This window comes from Malurus melanocephalus, unplaced genomic scaffold, assembly GCF_030028575.1.
Source record: "Malurus melanocephalus ecotype Western Australia unplaced genomic scaffold, MMel_1.1 scaffold_111, whole genome shotgun sequence".
In the NCBI taxonomy this organism is placed as follows: Eukaryota; Metazoa; Chordata; class Aves; order Passeriformes; family Maluridae; genus Malurus; species Malurus melanocephalus.
This window is the reverse complement of record NW_026623343.1, coordinates 144,714-163,487: the sequence shown is the minus strand read 5'-3', so window position 1 is coordinate 163,487 and position 18,774 is coordinate 144,714. Positions and strand designations below refer to the sequence as shown.

Sequence of the window (18,774 nt, the reverse complement as noted above, 5' to 3'; positions counted from 1 at the left end):
AAAGCCAAGGCAGCTTTCATTTATCCCCCCGAATGAGTGCCCGAGCCCGCGGTTCTCCCCTCGCTGCCCTCGGCTGGGGCGGCTGCAGGCTCCCAGCTCTCCCTGGAAGGGAAGGCAAACAAGGCTGCGGGTGAGTAAACACAGAGCGACAGCCGCGGGCTCACACACCCTTTGTCGCACTCGGTACAGGTTGTGTGCCAGCACATCTCTCATGGACTCCACCTCTGCGGGGGACAGCCGGTGCGCACGCTGCTTCCTGCCGCTCCTGCAAATAAAAGGGGATATTGAATATGATATTAATGAGCTGGTTAAATACTAATCCCATGGAATAATGCAATGCTAGAACAGAAGGCTATGAAGGGACTTTCAGTGACCAGCAACACAAGGAAATCATCCAAAGATGAATAAAAAAGGTCAAATTTTGCTATTTTGTGRGTTTTTTTCCATGTAGGGGGTAGTCAAATTGGGCCCTAAGCACTCATATAGCTGGCAGCAGAAACTCTCCTTTCTCAAACCTCCAAAAGAACGTTCCTGTTTAAGGGTTAGATTAGGCCACAGCCAGCTCAGGAAAGCACTGTAAGGTTCCTCCTCTGTCTGAATAAAGACCTCAGCATGGTCGAGCAGCCTGGGCCTTGCTTTTTACTCCTCTGAGAAAGTGAAAAAACTCCTTAAGAACTAAAAAGTATGCCAGTTGTGGAGTCTGAGAGCCCTGCCCTGTGGTGAGGAGCACATATAGAGTTTCCTTGCTACTGAACCTGTTTATCCATTTGAAATGAAAGAACCACTTAAAAGATAGTCATCTTAGTGTTTTTAAAAAACTTTGACAAGCCCACAGTCACTTGTAGCTGCCTGGCTTTTTCATCAGCAAAAGAGCCAAGGAGAGCTGCTGTGAAATGTTATCGGGTTTCACTAAATCAATCTCTGTGAGARTTAGTGTTCAGACAAATTCCCAAGAAAAGAAAGGAAAATAGATAGTGATCATCCAGGATGAATCAGTCTGAGTTCATCTCACTGTTTCTGACTTTCTCCTTTCTCCATTTTGCTTTCTTGCCTCTTTCAAAAAAAGTGATCACAAGAGTTTTCAGTTAAGTGATATCCTTAAAGTGCTGTCTGTAAACTGTGCAATTGAAAAATCAGTGATGATCAATGTACAGTATTGTCAAAGTTTGTGTGCATCTATCTCATACTTCCTCTAAAATAAATTAAAAACTTTTAATGGCAAAGGAAGATGGATCCAAGCTAAACTGAGATTTGGAGTTTGCAGTTACATCTAGTTTAACAATATTACCACTGTTTTGTTCTATAATCTAACATGGACATCTCAAAAAACTTGTAGGACCAACATGAACTGCCTGGATTCTATATTTTATTGYCTGTCACCATCAAGCAGACAGTGATCACTGGTGTCCTGGCCCTGTCCAAAGCCCCTGGAATATAAGAATTAATTCTTTATATATTTCAAGGTTTTCAAATGTGTTTTCATTCTGCCATCAGACTAAAACTGAGACTTGACTTTTTTTTTTTTTTTTTTGTGGAATAAAAACAAAAAGAGATATTAACAGCAGGTTTAACTGTAGTATTAGAGATAGGACTGGGATAAGCAACAGGTTAAGGACCTCACTGAAACATGAGAGACCCGTGAGTCTGCCACTGGTGCATAAGTGTGACAGAAAAGGATTTGCTTTTCTGGATTTGATCAGAAATCTTGTCTCATATAAATCCTTTCCAACATGTGTTCAATTGATATTCATCAATTCTCAACAAYTGTAGTAACAACAAAGTTAGTTATTTAACACTACAGAAACTACAGAAACACTACAGAACACTTCATCCCTGCCCAGTTCCAGGCTGGCTGGGTGGGTGCATTGGCTGGTTGGATCCTTTTTCACTTTCTTTCAGTTCTGAGAGAACACTGAGAGGATCCAGGGATGCCACCAAGTTTCCAGGCTTGGGTGTAATGCCATACTGGGTGTGCTGCATCTGAGACTGGGGCACAGCCCACATGTGCTGCCTTCCCCAGCAAGGAACCCAGAGTCCCTGCTGTCAGCAGCCCCTGTCTGATGTCCCTTTGGACAACAGGGAGACCCTAAGTGCTCCTGGGGAAATGCACACAAGCACAGATCCTGGGGACCTTGGTCAGCAATATTTGATCTCTAAAATGCAGGCTTGGCTCATTTGTGCAATGCAAATCAAAACTGAGTGGTTGCTACAGGTGGTTTTGACAGCACAGGGAGCAGCTGCCTCCCTGCTTTGTCCTTCACTGAATGTGTCCACAGGGTCTTTACACCTTATGATTGGGAATAAATCGGGGAAAGCATCTAACAAGGGAAAGCTTGACTCCACTGGGGATTATCAGATTATCTCTTTACTTTTCCAGCAGCATTCCTGACCTTCTGCACATGCCAGCACAGAAGTAGCCAGTTCTAAGTAATTTAAAAGCTTATTATTTTGATCTTAGAGTGAATCAAATAGAATAGATAAAATTCCTAGTGTTTCAGTTGAAGGTAGCAAGAGAATGAACAGCATGAAGATAATCCACATTGTTCTGGAGGACAAATAATAAAAAAAATAATTCTTTTCATGGGATTGGATATGAACCTACCCAACTGATAACAATGCATATATATGGTAATAAGGAATAGATATATCAAAAACCCTCAAACATGCTTGGTATGTTACCRAACCCATAAAGTAATCCTTACTGAAACAATTTCTTTGTTCTTATTGAATCTTCYAACATGTTACAATGAAGAACAACAAAGAATATATATTTGTGAAGAAAAAAGAGATATTATAATATGCCCTGAAAACTGTTTCTCTATAATAACAGCCATGACAGTATTTCTTTCTTCTTTAGATATGGAGAGAGCTGATACTTGATATATAGGTACTTGAAACATTGATACTTCCACAAACTCTGTAATTTTTTTTATATATGATATCTAAAGTTTTGAGCTTTGTAAAATCTCCATTAATCTTCATTGGTCCTGTGAAGGAATACAATTATTGGGCACAGCTCTCTCAGAACTATACGACCACAAACGACAACACAATGYTTGGTTCTGATCTGTACTCTATTGATATATACTGACATTTACCAAAGCCAATATTGCACCAATATGTAGTCAACATTAAGTAAGCTCAGCATCAGACCATATTTCTCTCTAATGGTCATATTTCCTACAAAAAACAGCCATAAACCCACAGTTTTGATAATATCTCCTAAACTCTGCTCTTGCCATCTTATTCATAAGGCCTATATTCTCCAAAACATAATAACCAAATGTTCTGCTTTCATTCAAATGTGGATTCTTTGTTGCACAATCCATGGGCAGATTTTTTCACTTTGCACTAGAAATACTTACTGTAAATTGGACATCCACTCCACCTGCAGAAATCACACCAGCATGAATGCAATTCTGCTAATTCACAGCATTGGAGATCTGCTTTAATTCTTATAAAGCAAATCTTATGTGCATAAAGGCTGCAAAACTGATGAGAAGTGTGGTTTAGACTTTTCTCACTACTCTGRCACTTCTAGTAATGCTTTACATGCCATACATTGGAATTTTATTTCAAATCTTCTCTTATTCATGGACAGACTTTTGTATCTTCACTGAAGACAGGGACTTTAGGTACAAGCTGTCTCAATGATAGCAATCAATTTATAAATACACTTACAAACCTTTTACACCGGTTCATTTAATTGCTCAGGGCAATAGCAGAACTGCTGTACTGGATAAAACCAAAGATCTAACAACTAGCTCAATATCCTGTCTCCTGCAGTGCTCAAAAGCAGACACTTATCAATGAACAGAGGTGGGGAAATGTGCCTTTTCCTAAAACACTCTCGCAGCCTGCAAGATCAGAATCGTTTTGAGCCACAGGCTGTTTTTTTGAAGTTGACACTTCATTTTTAAAAAGGCTTTCTCATCAGAGTATGATGCACAGTGAAATTCAATTATAGCCATAGCAGAGATCGAAAAATTAATCCATCGTATCTGCTGTTTATTATGGAATATTTTTCAATCTAAATTTTCAGCTCAGGAAAGAATTTCTGAACTCTGCTGTATCAATTTGTCTTATTTTCTTTCTCCCTCAGGAAAAGAAGAGGTATGTAATTTGATTGTTCTGGATTGTCTAACAACCTTGCACATTTTCTCTTGGCTTAGAACAGTTAAGGSATTACAGCAGATAGAAAKKAGGCTGAAATACATGCAGTCTTTTWTAATATCATCCATTCACCAAATAAAAATTTARATAAAAGGGCAGTCTTACACTGCATGCTGATAGCAGCACCAGAAAACAGATTGATCTTGACATGACTCAGTCAAAGTTTCAAGAAAGATTTTAATTTAACATCCAGTTAGTATTTGGATTTTCTGTTATTGGTAGAGATCATCATTCAAAAAATAAAATATTCTGGGCCTTACCAGAGGCTGCAGCAAAATGGAGAATGGTTCAAGGATGCAACAGGAAAGAGGAAACAATAGAGCAACAGTGGTCAGCAAGAGCCCGGGAAAATTTATGGAGGCAAGTGCCTTCAGAAATACCTGTGCTCTGSACAGCCTCTTGCAAGGTGAGGATAAATACATGCATATCAATTGCAGTATGCAGGAGGGAAGGTTTATGCAGACTTTTCTCCTAGAGGGTAATTCCCTCCGTGGTGGCTCTGGAGATCCCACCAGTTTTGTCCCCTGGTCTGAGCTGCCYGATGCCAAGCTGYRTTAYKGTTTCATAGAATCAYRGAATGGTTTWCATCTGGTTCCAAAAACCCCAMAATGAGCAGGGACATCTTCAGCTCCGTCAGATGTTTCAGAGCCCCATTACACCCAACCCTGAATATTTCCAGGGATGAGGCATCTGCCACGTCCCGGAGCAATCTGTTCCAGGGTTTCACCACTGCGTCATAAAAACRTTCTTGTGTCTGATCTGAACCTASCTTCTCCTTGTCCTACTGCTACAAAGCCTACTGAAAATTCTGTCCCCATCTCTTTTGTTAGCCTTCTTTAAGTACTGAAAAGTTGCAGTCAAGTGTTCTGAGAGCCTTCTTTGGGTTTAACAGCTCAAACTCTCTCAGCTTTGTCTCGTAGGAGAAGCCTTCAGATCATCTTCRYGGCACTCCTCTGGAYCTGCTCCCACAGGTCCATGTCTTTCCTGTACTGAAGACCCCAGAGCTGGACACAGCATTATAGGKTCTTACAAGGSTAGAGTAAGGGRGASAATCCCCTCCCTCARCCTTCTGAYCATGYTRYTTTTGATACAGGTTATGGTTGTCTTTTTGGGCTGCAAGCRCAYATTGCCAGCTCATGTCCACACTTCAACCACAACTATCTTCAAGTCCTTCTTGGCAGGCTGCTCTCAATGTTTCATTGGACAAATTTGTCTGTTTTGGCAACACYGAAATATGGCAAGATGGTTTGAGGGATTGCAAACTGGAGAAGCAAAAATTGCAAATGCTACAAAGATATTTGTTCTCAGCAAAAATTCATGATTGGGATATTGGAGTCAGGGCCAGTTTACTGAGCCATCCTGCACTTTCCTCAGCACCTGGCAGAGATTAACAAAACCCACTGGCCAGGTAAGTGATAAGTACTGGAGTCACTACTGTGATTTAAAACAACCAGAGTGGCTTCTGTACCTGACTCAAKATCCCTCTTTGGGACTGCCCATCATTGAAAAGAAACAGAGAAAATGTCCACGGTTTTAATTTTCACTTTCTTAGCAAAGTGCAAATATGATGAACACTAAATTGAAACTTCTCTTTTTATAACTGTCTTTTATTTTCTTACATTTCAACTGAAGTAATGGAATATTTTGGGTACTTACTCATTTTTGTCCCATTCCTTCCCATCCCTACTCTGCAAAGGGCCAGGAGGTTGGTACTCACTGTGAAGAAGTAGTGGATGATTTTGAGATTTTCATGCCACTCTCAGCCATCTCGATGGCCAGTTTTATCTCCATCTTTTTGTAYAATGACACAAGGCTGGATTTGGGCTGGTGTTCCCGAATCAAAATTTTCTTCAAGTACTTATTGTCAAACTTCTTAAATCTGCAAAAGAGGTGCCAAAATCATAGTATAAAAAAGGAAATATGTTTTCATTTGTGTAGTACAAGCTGATCTTCATTCAAATGCACACATCTACAATTCAGTGGTGGAAACTGAATTGAAATTAGAGGCACCTGTGGACTCCTGAAGGCCTGGTGAGCAGAGACCTTTAGGGGGATATTTGGCATAGTCTGCTGGTCCACAGAGATTGCAGAGCCCGCTAGACAAAAGAAAGAAACAAGCTGCAATCAGAGCAAAAAGGAGGGCTGCGTGTATGTTTGCATATTACACTGCCACATTTGTCAGAAAAGAATATGGCCAGTCTCCACGCTTTTGTACAAATGTTGCATTATAGTAGGGCATAACAGCAGCAGCTGCTCTTACAGTAATCCTTTCCTATTCAGACAGCCACCAATGAGGCTCTAAGTGGCCCAGCAGTTACAGTAGTTAGGGCCCATTACGTTGCTGATAATTTTGAATCCTGACAATTAGAGCAGAGAAAATACATTTCTTTGTATTCTGAATAACAGAGAAATTGAAAGGACCCCAAAATACTGTGTGCTTGCATGCTGCAGATTGTAAAACATCGCTAATGTGTGGCACAATTTGAATGTGAATGTGTGCGTGGGCCTTGGAACAGGTACGTGCTTTCAGGCAGACATTTAGCAGAAAAACAGTAGATCTTCAGCAGAGCAACAGTTCTGTTTCTTTCAAAGGAACAGTTTACCACAGCAAGGTAAGGTGCTCCACAAAGCTGGGAAAAGCACTACAGAATTTGTATATTTTTTTCCTTACCAAAGGCTATTTTTTATTCATTCACAGCAGAGGCAGGTACACAAACTGAGATTAGAGCTCTTCATGTTTTTCTGTGTAACAGAAAGCCTCCTGGAYTGTCATTGCTTAGGTAAGTTTGATTCAAACCTTCAAAGTTACATAGAAAAGTTTAGGAATACGTTTTATTACAATCTTCTTACATTAAATATCTTCAGACATTGTGTGTTGTTTGAATCTGTTCATGAACCAAAACACTGCATTTGTGTCTAGTGTGGGCAAAATTCTCTTTTCAGAGCTATCAGGTAGATGTGAGACAATTRCTCAGAGATATGTGTAAATGCAGCTATTTCAATTGGATTTGCTGCTCCAGCAGGGATTTGTTCAGTTTATTGACTGCACAGACAGTGGAGATGTCCCAGCAGATGGATGTTCTAAAGTTATCTGTGTACTGTCAGAGCCAAGAAGACATTTGAGTTTCTGGGTATTGTATTTTGTATTTCTGGAGTATCATTATTCTCCACTGGGCCAAGAACTGGATGCAAACCAGTCACCATMTTTCCACTCTTAATTCCTTGGTTTCCATAGGGAGAAACCCAGTCCTGAAAGGAGTTGCCACATGTCCCAGCAAATATCCTTGGCTRGATTACTGGATTCCAATACTGAAAGCTCAGGTGGGATTCCAGCACAGACTAGGCATAGGTAGGATAATTAGGCATAGGTAGAATAATTAGAGAAACTTTTAGCCCACAGCATCATAGTGAGATGTCTGGGGAAAATAAAGATTAGTTTTTTCCCTACTTCCCCAACATGTACACAGGGCTCCCCTAGGGAAAAGGTAAAGGGAGCAGCAGATCCATCTCTTCTGGCAGTGCTGGGAAGAGCCACAAAGCTTCACAAAACCACCTCATCCTGCTTATGGAAGAGACAATGCAGGCCCTGCATTTCTGAGTAAAGACTAGCCTGATTGTATCTGKTTTTGCCACAGGATATTTAAATTCAAACATTCCCTTCAGTACTCTTATTTTAGATATTGCTGAATGCAAATACCTGGTTTTTGTTGTTAGTTTTTTTTTTACTGAATCTCTAYTCACCATCAAGGGATCTTCCTTGCTGTGGAGGCTCACAGCAAAAGTCAGTGAAGCACTGACACCTTAAGTAGCTCACATTCTAAATACAGAGTTAAAGAAGCATTGCTCAGGCTCTTAGATGTATACCAAAGCTATGTGCAAGRGCTGATGTCTGCAGTATGAGTTCCCTTCTATATTTTTCTTTCTAAAGGCTTATTTTCTGCTTGTGCAGAACCAATTTACCAGGCAGTGTATGAGCACTGCASTCCCAAGAGTTAATGAACACTCAGGAGTTCACTTTTCAAAAAGAGATATTGCACATGACCCCAGCACTTTGATTTCCTGTTCTATTTACCTACTGTATTTTACATGATAGATAGGTTATTTTATTATATTAGACTGCAATAAGAGATATTTACTTATCTCTCAGCTGATAATGACTCCAGTGTCCACATATGTCTTCAACACCAGCCTTCAAGTGATCCATCAACTATAGGAAAAAAGGTGGAAAAATTCTAAGTGGTCATTTTAAAAAAAGCATGTTACCACAAATACTCACTTGTTGACATGATTTTGAGATTTTTTGTTTTTTTAATTGAGCATGTAAATTCATTCTGAAAGCACCTACATTTCTGTAAAAATCAAGGCAAAGATGCCATTGTGGCAGCTTGGCCACAGTGGCAGCATTTTGATGGAGGCAAAAAATTGTCTGGTCCTTTTTTGTCTACCAGACGCAAAAAAATAAATTCTTGATGCTGTCAACCAAGCTTTCCCTCCTTATGTGTGACCTTCCTGGGAGAGGCACAGGTATCAACACCTTCACCTTGTCTGGTAAATTCTCTTGAAAATTTTCACATGAAGAATGACATGAAACTGGCCACTTACAACCACTATGTCTTTCAATCACTTTTTGTGCATTTCTAGCATTACAGAGACAGGAAAAGGCCAATTCTTACAGACATAYTGTCATAAGGCTGCTTTTAAATGCAAGTTCTATTCAAGGTTAAGTGTAAAGGTTCAAACAGTAAGAATTAAATTCACTTTAATTTCAGAATCAGTTGAAATTAGCTAATTCTGCTAAGGCCTCTGCATGTGCTTCATTTTAAGGCACAGTGTTTCTGTTAATTTCAAATGTATTCCTTACTGTGAAAATGAAAGGATGTACATACCTTTTGTACAACATTTTTCAGTAGATTGAGCAACTTTCTGTTTTTTTTTTTTATATAATAGTAATTTGAGAACTGAAGTAAGTRTTTGAGAGGAGAAAAAATCACTACTCAGAATAACTTGTAACTAAATTTGCACTCCAGTGGTTCAACTCAGTTCAATAAATCTTGATTAAAGACTTTTAAGTTTTCAGTGTGCCTAGAACCAGTCAAAAGATGGAAAAAAATGTGTCTGACAAATCCAGTTAGAAGGATGCTGAGTGCATTTTGTAAATATTATCTTTCTGTTTCTCTCCTCCCACGGTCACRGTACCAATACCTACTACACGATGGCACTTGTGAAATGATATTATAACATGATATTAAATAGGGATGTAAATCAGATKTAATATTTTAGAAAATTATTCCTAAGGTTTCCTCCATATATTCTTGAAAGCATTGAGTGTCCAAMTCCATTGAATGCCAGTCTTCCAAGTGCCTCTCTCTGTCCAGCTCTTTTGGAATACTCATTCTCTTCTTTTTGGGGTCCCAGCTACTGATTTCAAAAACTTACTCGTACATTAATTTCTTCATTGATAGATTCCTTTTTGTTYGTCTTTTTGACATCCAGGTATCTGACCAATGGTCCAATTGTGATTCCCTGCATTTGGAATAATGAGTTGAATTGTTAATTACCTTTTAGACAAACATAGAAAGAAAGCAAAAGGGGTTAATTTTAATCAACTTGATAAGCTGTGTTTTAACACCAAAATTAATTATTATTTTTATGGAGAGCTACAGAAGAGAATTAAAAATCAAAACATTTTATAAAAATCTTATTCCAGGGTTTTTTTTTAAAGCAAGATTATATTTACTGGAGCATTCTAATTATGTAAAGTAACTGATTCATTGCCAATCATCTTCAAAACAGGACTCATTTGAAGGAAAATATTATCTTTGTGAGGTCTTGCAATCTTGAAACCATTTACTTCAATATTTTCAGAATCAAACATTTTAGGGGTTTTTCCACTTAGCAACGGGTTTAAATTGTTCCTATTTCTTTACTGCACTGCCACAGAAAACCATATTAAAAGGGGAAATAGAACCAAATTGTTTTTTTCTGAAACATTCTGCTGGAACCTAAGTGCTTTACTTATCACAAGTGCATAGTGCCCCATTGGAACCTTAGAGGATCTGAGATCTTGCTATTGGAAAATACAAAATATGGGGTGCAAGTTCTCTAGAAGTTTCTGTTATTCTGTGTGGCAGGTGGAATAATCCAAACATGTAAAGCAGACACCTATACTTTCAAATGTGACTTACACACTTTAACTTTTTTAAACATTGCTTTACAAAGGATTTCAAAATATTTGTATTTGATCTCCAAGACAGATGTAGATAAAGGTATTAAATTGAAAATCCATCATAGAACAATATTGTTTTCTGGTCAGTTTGAGATATGTCACTTACAAGGAATGATTCAGTGCTGAAATGTAAAGTTAAAATGCTTCTTAAATTGGAAGCACCAGGAAATGTATATGGAACTAACATAAGCAATTTTGGACACCATRTCCCCTCTCCCCTGAATATTTTAGAAGATACATGTTTTCAATACAAAATTTTTATAATTTTTATAATACCTAAAAGGTCTAAAAAGGCTAATTAYACAGTGCAGTGCTAAATCTGGCCCTAAAATGCAATACCTTGTCMCAGCCTAAGAGTAAACTCAGTGCAATTTTCAGTATGAAGCTTTCAGTCATCTCTATTACATGAAATCTATCCACTAAGAGACACACTTACTTGGATGAACACAGTGAAATATATAACCACAAGAGTCGCAGTGATAAATAAGTTTTTTCTGGGGAAGAGATTCACTGGAAGCAAGAATGCAAGAGAGAAGCTGCTGGCTCCTCGGAGGCCACTGTAAGAAATGATGAGTTGGTCTTTGAAGGTRAAGGGATATGTTCGGAACTTGTTACTGACGTAGAAGAGAGCAAATACACCTAGGAAGTGAAAGAAACCACAGCTATTACTAATCAAGGAGAAAAAATATATTAAATATTAAATATTTAATATAAAATATTAAAAACAAAACAGTGTATTGGCTTGGGGAACTGTTGACATGACATGTTTTTTTCAGTTTTGGTTTCTTGTAGCTTCTCTCTGACTGACTGCTGAACTTGGCTTGCGTGAAATATTTCTGATAAAATTCTGTGGTTCCTAACTGCTTCAGGAGTTAAATAACTTCAGGAGTTAAATTTATTAAAGCAGTTTAAAAGAGCGATTATTTATATTTACTGGAAAATATTTACTTCCTATATTTAAGCTGCATCATTTTTTGCAAGTGCTCTGGATGCAAGAAAAATGACTGGATGAGATTTTTTCCTGTGCTTTCCCTTGCAATGTTTCCTGCTTTCTGCTCAGTATCTTCCTAAAGCTTTTGAACAGTGCTTTACCAACAAGTCCTGCAGACAGGTTCACTGAAAGGCAAAGAGTAATAGCATTTTAAATTTTAATCCTCAGGCTTATTGTGCTTCTAATTCCTTGTTTATTTCTCAAATTTCATTTTGCTTTTAATAAAATTTTAAATTAATAAGACAGTCTGTGGCTTAGTAAGGAGAACAGCTTTTCTTTACAGAGTACTTCTAGCAATTTGCTTCATTTACTCTCATTCTTCTTCATTTCCCATAAGAAAAACATGTCCTGTGTTTTATGAGGAAACTGTAAAATTGCTGATGTAAAAGCTGGCAAATGCTRGTAATTACTGGTGTTATTTTACAGAGCTGTTACTGATAAACTCAGATTATTAGAGGCAGAGCCAGTAGCAGTATACTGTTATGTAGRTGGCTGGATATCACTTCATGCAAGACCTTTTTTGGCTACTTATAGCTATGTTAGACATCAGGTACTCAGACTGAAACTGCRTATGTGAGGTATCACACTCAGGCCAATTCTCTTTATTTTATTCAAGCTTCAGAGAAAAAAACTGCAATCATTTTAACACAAAAATTTAGCAGAAAATATTTTGGCRTTCCTCTGGATAGCTCTAGCACTCCCCTTGGTGTCTGAGAGTAGGATGGACATGTGGCTGGCAAACAGCTTTTATATCAGCATTGTTTCTGTCTTGATTGGAAGGATGTTTCAAAGGAAGCCCTTAAAAATTTAGAGATCATGCTTGGTCCAGAAGTAGCAAGAAAATTGCTTTCTTTTTGCTGTCAACCCAGAGGAATCATGTCACCTCTGCTGCTGAGTATTTGTGTCTTCCCTATATAATAAAGTTGTTSAGATGCATGTATTTTAAGTTTACAGGTTTCCCCTGTTTTCAATTTCCCCTCTTCAGTATCTTCCTCCAGGGCTCCCAGACTTAAAAGTCAAAAGCCTTGAAATGTGTAATGGCTTTGAGGGTCAAACCATCATCTTCTTCYTTCTTTGGTATTCTTTTTGACTGCAGGATAAGCCACTTAAAAATAGGACTTTAAAAAATAGGACTTTAATCTCAGGTGCTTGAAGCCAGTACTTATCTGGTCCCAAATCACTGCTGCTAGAAAAGGCCTTTGTATTTCCATCTAGTTCAAGTCCATAATCAAAGCAGRGCTGATCAGGTTGCTCAAAGCTTCAATCAAATCTTGATGGCCTTTAAGAACCGAAGCTGGGCCTCTGTTACAACAGTGGGGAATTCTCATATTAAGACACAGGTTCCTACTGTCTAATCAGAATTTCCCATGTTCCCAGTTGTGTCTGTTCCCTCTGGCCCTATTGCCATCCAACTCTGAGAAGTGTCTGGATCCATCTTCTCTCTTTCCTCTCCTCTGATTGGGTATTTGCAGAAAGTAGTAAGTTCTCTCTCGTGCCAGATCTTCCCTGGGCTGCAGACTCAGCACTCTCAGCAATTCCTTGCACATCGTGTTCTCCAGCCTCTGACCAGTTTGGTGACCTCTATTTCACTTGATCCAGAATCATCCCATTCTTCATGTCGTGGGGAGCCCAGAACTGGGGACAGCACCCTGCAGACAGCAGATATATCCACCAGTGCTGAAGAAAGGGGAAGAAACCATTTTGCTGAGCCTGCTGGCTACGGTCCTGATAATGTAGCTTGGGACAGAGATGGCTTCTTTGCCACAAGGACACAATTCTGCCTTGTGTTCAACTTGCTGTCTACCAGACYAGGGCCTTTCCTGCAGAGCTGCTGACTCTACTCCAAGCCTATACAGTGTATGAAGTTATTCCAGTACACATGGAAGTCCTTGTATGCTCTCTTCTTGAACTTCATGAGCTTTCTGTCAATCCATTTTTCAGCCTGTYCAGGTCTCTTTGAATGGAAACCATCCAGAATACTGACTACTCCCTGCAGCTTTCTGCCAGGCTCAAAGCCACTTGGTGTGCACTCCATTCCTTCTTCCAGGTCATTAAGAAAGATTTCAAAAACATACTGGTGTCTGTGTTGAGCCCCAAGGGGTGTCATTAGCCACCAGCTCTGACTCTAAAGGGAATATAGACAGGGGCTGGTGGCTGAAGGAGGTGCTGGCAGGTGGCCTACATAATTGTATTTTTGGCCCTCATGTGTACCTCTTCAAAAAMAGCTTTAATTTCAAAAACACCATTCACTCACATTTTAAACTAAACCTAAGTGGCAAATAGTAGTGGTTGAGTTGAGTGTGTTCCATAATTCATCACYTCTCCAGGAGTAAATGTGTTTACTTTCTGTTGCAGCAGCTGTAACTTAACCCTGAATGCTGAATAGAGCATTCAGACTAAAAAAAAAGAATAGACAAGTCCAAAGCAGACCCCTGTAGAGCACAGGCACACACATCTCTAACAGAGTCACTGTGGATGCTGAAGAAGCAGGAGGTGAACAAAGCTCAGAAAGGGCTTGCAAATCTTTCATGGTTAGCATCTCCTGCACACTCTGTTGAAGACACCACTAGAGGGTTAGTCTGACCCAGCAAGCCATACTTCTTTTCTTATATCATCTGGAATGTTTGGCAGGACAGTACCACTAGATGAGGCAGAAGATGGCCAAGAGTTGCCTCTCTGCTTCCACAGTTGCAGTAAACTGGTCAAGAGGCACTTACAGGGAGGGTACCAGGACTGCTATCATCTCCAGAACACCAACCACCAGCCCTCTTATTGCTTCTGCTTTTTCAGTTTTCAACCCAACCTGGACATCAGCAGAAGATGAGAAACTGTCCCACAACTCATCTGAYATTATCTATAAACTGCCCTGCCCATGCTAGAGGAATCCTGGTCTCACAGGTCAGAGAGTAAAGACCTTTGCAAGAATGGGATATATAATATGTAAAAATGGAGTCATTTMATATGGGCACTGTTTCTTAGCAGTTCAAAACTTCAGAGTTGACTTGTGAGGTGCAGTAGCATAGTGTGGCTGGCCTACGTGTGTTGTAAGTTCCTGTTCACTTATCTAGCAGTGCTAATTTTCTCCTTCCCTCTTTTCCTATGCCTCCAGCACTCCCAGCCCAGGACTTGTAGTGTTATAGCACCCTAAGTGTGATAATATGCATTATCTAATTAGTAAGTTAATGACAGTGCATGGTGAAATCATTACGAGGCCCACTTACCCAAGGGCATATAGTAAATTAAGATATAAACATCTCTMTAAATGTAATCATGATAATACTTTAATTTTGCCTAAAAAATTCCATTCTCTCATAAACATTAAGCCTGTGCTTGGAGACTGGCATTCAGATTTTTTCCCCTTTTTCTCCACATTTATATTTGTGAAATTTGCTTCTCACTAACATAGACCTAGTAAATTTTTGTCAAGCTAGTTGTGCTGGTCCCCACAGATTTTTCTAACACAACTTTGTACCAAAGGGTTTCTCTCAGAGGTGCAAAGAAGGTTGTCTGCAAAAGCTGACTTACTCAGTGTYCGCCAAATGAGGCAGAAGAGCAGAGTGAAGCTAATGAAGGCCCAGTTCCATTCGTGGTTTTTCCCCACTGTAGACACTCCCATGAACACAAAAATCAGGGTCTCACTGATGCTGCTTAGCATCTTCATGAAATATTTTATTGTGGTATAAGAATTCTGGGAAACATTCTCCTCCACGTATTTTTTCATTGTCACTGCACATGCTGTCATCCTGTATCAAGCAAAACATCAGAGATCAGCCACAAACCTGTTCTTCTTTCAGTCAAGAACATCAACCATCATTACCTTGTACTCTCCATCACCCGATTCTGACCTTCATCACGTCAAACAGCATTTTAATTCTTTAGTAACATTAGCTATTTCCTTAGATAGAAAAGCATCTTGATTCAGGTTTATGAATCTATTTTACATAGAGGATGARGGAAACAAATTAGTCAGCCTTCCTGACAAGGAAGTGAGGGTAACACATGCCAGTTCAAAGTCCATTTTATCCTGAATGTCTAACACAGAGCCAGCAAGCACCAAATATTTGTCTCAAACAACAGGCAGGTTGGTTTTGTACCAGCCTTCAGGAGGATCAGTTTGAGAGGCATAACCTGCCTCTTAATGACATTCTTCCTTGAGGTGGCAGTGGCAGATCATGGCAGAACCATGCCAGGGCCAGAGATCCCACGGCTCCCTGGCAGCTGGCTGSCAGATCAGCAGTGCCAGGGCAAGTTTCAGCACTCTCCAACCACAGCAGCCCATTGTTGTACAGCAGGAGAAAATTCAATTATTCTACAGAGGTGTCCTTCTCCCTTTAGTTACCTAGGTGCAGGTAATGCACCTAAAGAAACAAAGGAATGTTTTCCACTTCTTCACTGTTAATCAAGACTAGAACCTGCTWCAGAGGCATCAGCAGCCACCCAGCACAGATGCTGTGGACAATCCCATGGAGCAGCAGTCTTTGATCAGCCCTACTGAAGGGGATTCACTTTTCCCCTCTGCATTTTCCACAGGTAACACACAGATTGAGTGCTGTGCTAATAACATATMCCATCATCTATCTAGTTTCTACTGATATGATTTTAGTCTTTGGGGGTTTCTTGTAATGATATTTCTCCAAACTTGTGAATTAAGAGAATGATGACTGTTCATTAAATAACCTTCCTCTAGTTTCTGTTCGTTTAATTTCCACTAAAGAAACCTCAAGGGTATCCTGGCAGAGCTGAGTCATTTAGCATGTCCAAGGACACTCCAAGACAAGGCCATTAGGCATTAAWGATTAATACTGTTGACTTTCAAATACACATACATAATAGACTTTCATGATCCAMGTGAAAAATGAATGAATCCTCAATAATTCAGAAAGGTGACAGTAAGTTCCCATCTCTAAAACAAGCAATAATTTCCTTAATGAAGCAGTAAGAATAATAAATCCCAATTATATTAACATTCTTATATTACTAATGATTTCAGAACTCTAATGAAAATAAGAAGTGAAAGAAATGAAGAKCTATGCAGTCCAGTGCAAGGAACAGGCAGGGAAGCAGTACTTTGGGCAGTGCAGATAGGAAAGGGTCCATAYGGTGTTAGTGTTCACTATGTAGTAAGTCTAACTCTGCTCATTTGAAGGAGGCCTATRAGAAAKATGGGGACAAAATTTTTAGTAGCACCTACTGCAATATGACAGGGGATAATGGTTTCAAACTAGAAGATTTAGGTAGATTTAGACTAAGGAAAAACTTTTACAGTGAGAGTGGTGAAGCACTGGAACAGGTTGCCCAGAATGGTGGCAGATGTCTCAYCTGAGAAAACATCCAAGGCCAGTTTGGATGGGGCTCTGAGCARCCTGATSTACCTAAAGATGTCCCTGTTTATTGCAATGGTATTGGACTAGATGGCCTTTGAATGTCCTTTCCAATTCAAACTATTCTGTGATTCTGTGAAACCAGAGTTTTACAGGTTGAGGTGAGTAAATCCACCTGTCTGRACAGCAGCAGTCATATGCTTGTATTTGTTAGGTTTAAATTGGTTTGTCCTTGATAAAGGGAAGTCCTTTCCAGAACATGAGGGCCTCCAAGAGCCATCATGAAAGCTCAGAGCTGTTACAGGCCATGCAAGGCTCCTGCTACCCTCCAGCTGTGCACTGAGCCTACAGCAGCCAGCAGCACCAGCTGGAGCATTTGGCAATATGAGGTTCTCATCTTTATGCTTTACCYTCCAGATGGGCTGTTTGGTGTGATACCCTTGAAAGTCACCTGCCACCTTCAGTTTTCTCCTTAAGTCTCTCACTTCAGTCTCTATTCCTTCCTTCCTCTTCCAGCTCCTTTCCTCTTTCCTTCCCACAATATTCACCTTCTCTGCATTTACTGCAGTCAAGAACATGTCAGCTTGCTCTCTACAGCAGGCACCCACGCCATCACATACACTGAGGAACACATCCCCAGCATTACAGCAGCATCAAGTTATCCTGACCACATCAAAATACGTTTTTCAATATTCATATACATGACTATGAGTATACATGTGTAGGTGATGTTCTCTTTCATCTGGTTTTGCCCAGTTTCAATTCCCGTGATGCAGTTTAAATGTCATGTAATTCCAGTAAATCAGATAGAGCTGATATTCAATGCTACATARAAAGGCAAGCACTTGGATGTTCTTTATGTTTTCCATGCTCATTGCTTTATGTCTCTCTTATACACTGATGGTGATGCTGCTTAGAAATAAACAGATAAACTGATCCATGATCAAATCATTCTCTCCTGCTGCTGATCTTCTCAGAGGTAGCAGACAGATGGTGGCAGCACTGGCCACTTTACCCACAGTTTGCAGTGCTTTTGCCAACACTCCTAAACAGCACATCTGTCCCTACACTGACTGAGGGTTTGCTTTTCCTGGTTACCACTGCATTTTACACATCTCCAAAAAGCTCTCCACTGCAGATCTCTAAGCCAGAGACAGAAYGCCTGTGTTGTACCAACCTTGAGCAAACCACCACAAAACAACACCACTTCCTCCAAGAGGCCATCCAAAAGCTGTAAGGAATACTCACGCCAAAATGCCAGAGATGTAAAGGGTCTCAGCAGACAAGTATGACAGGTAGCTGAACATGAAGACCAGCAGGGGTTCGATTGAAGAGACGTTGTGGGTGAATCGAGTCATGAATGCTGAGACAAATCCAAATACGAYKCCAAACACRACTCCACCCARCCCCACCACGAAGAAACGAGCGAAACCAGCAAAGACRTCGATGAACTCAATTTCTTCATACCGGTGCATCTGGGTGAAGGCGATGAAGATGTTATATAAAACCTACATGTAAAARTAAGAATACAGCAGTCAGGCATCTTTCTGAACCTGGCACACTTACTCATTTCATAGGTGAAACAATGTGTGTACATGTATGCCTGAAATTGCTTTAGACAAATCAGCAAAGTAATAACTGAAATCTCAGCTGGTTCTTAACAAGTTACAAAATTAAGGGTCTGTTAAATGTACTGAAAAACAAAAMTAAGAAGGGTAGAAGAAATAGAAGATGTAAGAGAAGAAAGTTACTGAGGGACCACATGCAAATGAAATAATGAAAAATATGCTTTTTGTTTGTTTTCTGAAAGTAAAATTGTTTTTCTTTGTAGCAGATGTTAAAAGCCCAGCTGGGTACCTTTAAAAGCCCAGGCTCTACGCTCCACATTCTCTTTCTAATGCAGGATGGGGCAGGACAGGGACTAAAAATCACATGTTTGACTTAAATCCCATTTAGGTTATCTATAGGATCAGTAGACTGGACAAACTTCACTAGGAATGAAGTTGAACTCAGGAATGTTATACGCTTTTCAAAAGATTTGATATATAAAAACCATGAAACAT

At 39.7% G+C, this 18,774-nt stretch overlaps 1 protein-coding gene across 1 annotated transcript in view; it reads right to left on the bottom strand.

Moving 5' to 3' along the window:
* The window catches only part of SLC9A4 (solute carrier family 9 member A4), a 31,795-nt gene that overhangs the window by 5,377 nt on the left and 7,644 nt on the right, over nt 1–18,774 (bottom strand). The window contains exons 3-9 of the mRNA XM_057369491.1: nt 17,960–18,219; nt 14,916–15,133; nt 10,836–11,038; nt 9,610–9,696; nt 8,310–8,380; nt 5,891–6,052; nt 169–265 (exon numbers count right to left, since the gene is read on the bottom strand). Coding sequence (XP_057225474.1) covers nt 169–265; nt 5,891–6,052; nt 8,310–8,380; nt 9,610–9,696; nt 10,836–11,038; nt 14,916–15,133; nt 17,960–18,219 — 1,098 coding nt within the window. The remainder of the gene's footprint in view (nt 1–168; nt 266–5,890; nt 6,053–8,309; nt 8,381–9,609; nt 9,697–10,835; nt 11,039–14,915; nt 15,134–17,959; nt 18,220–18,774) is intronic.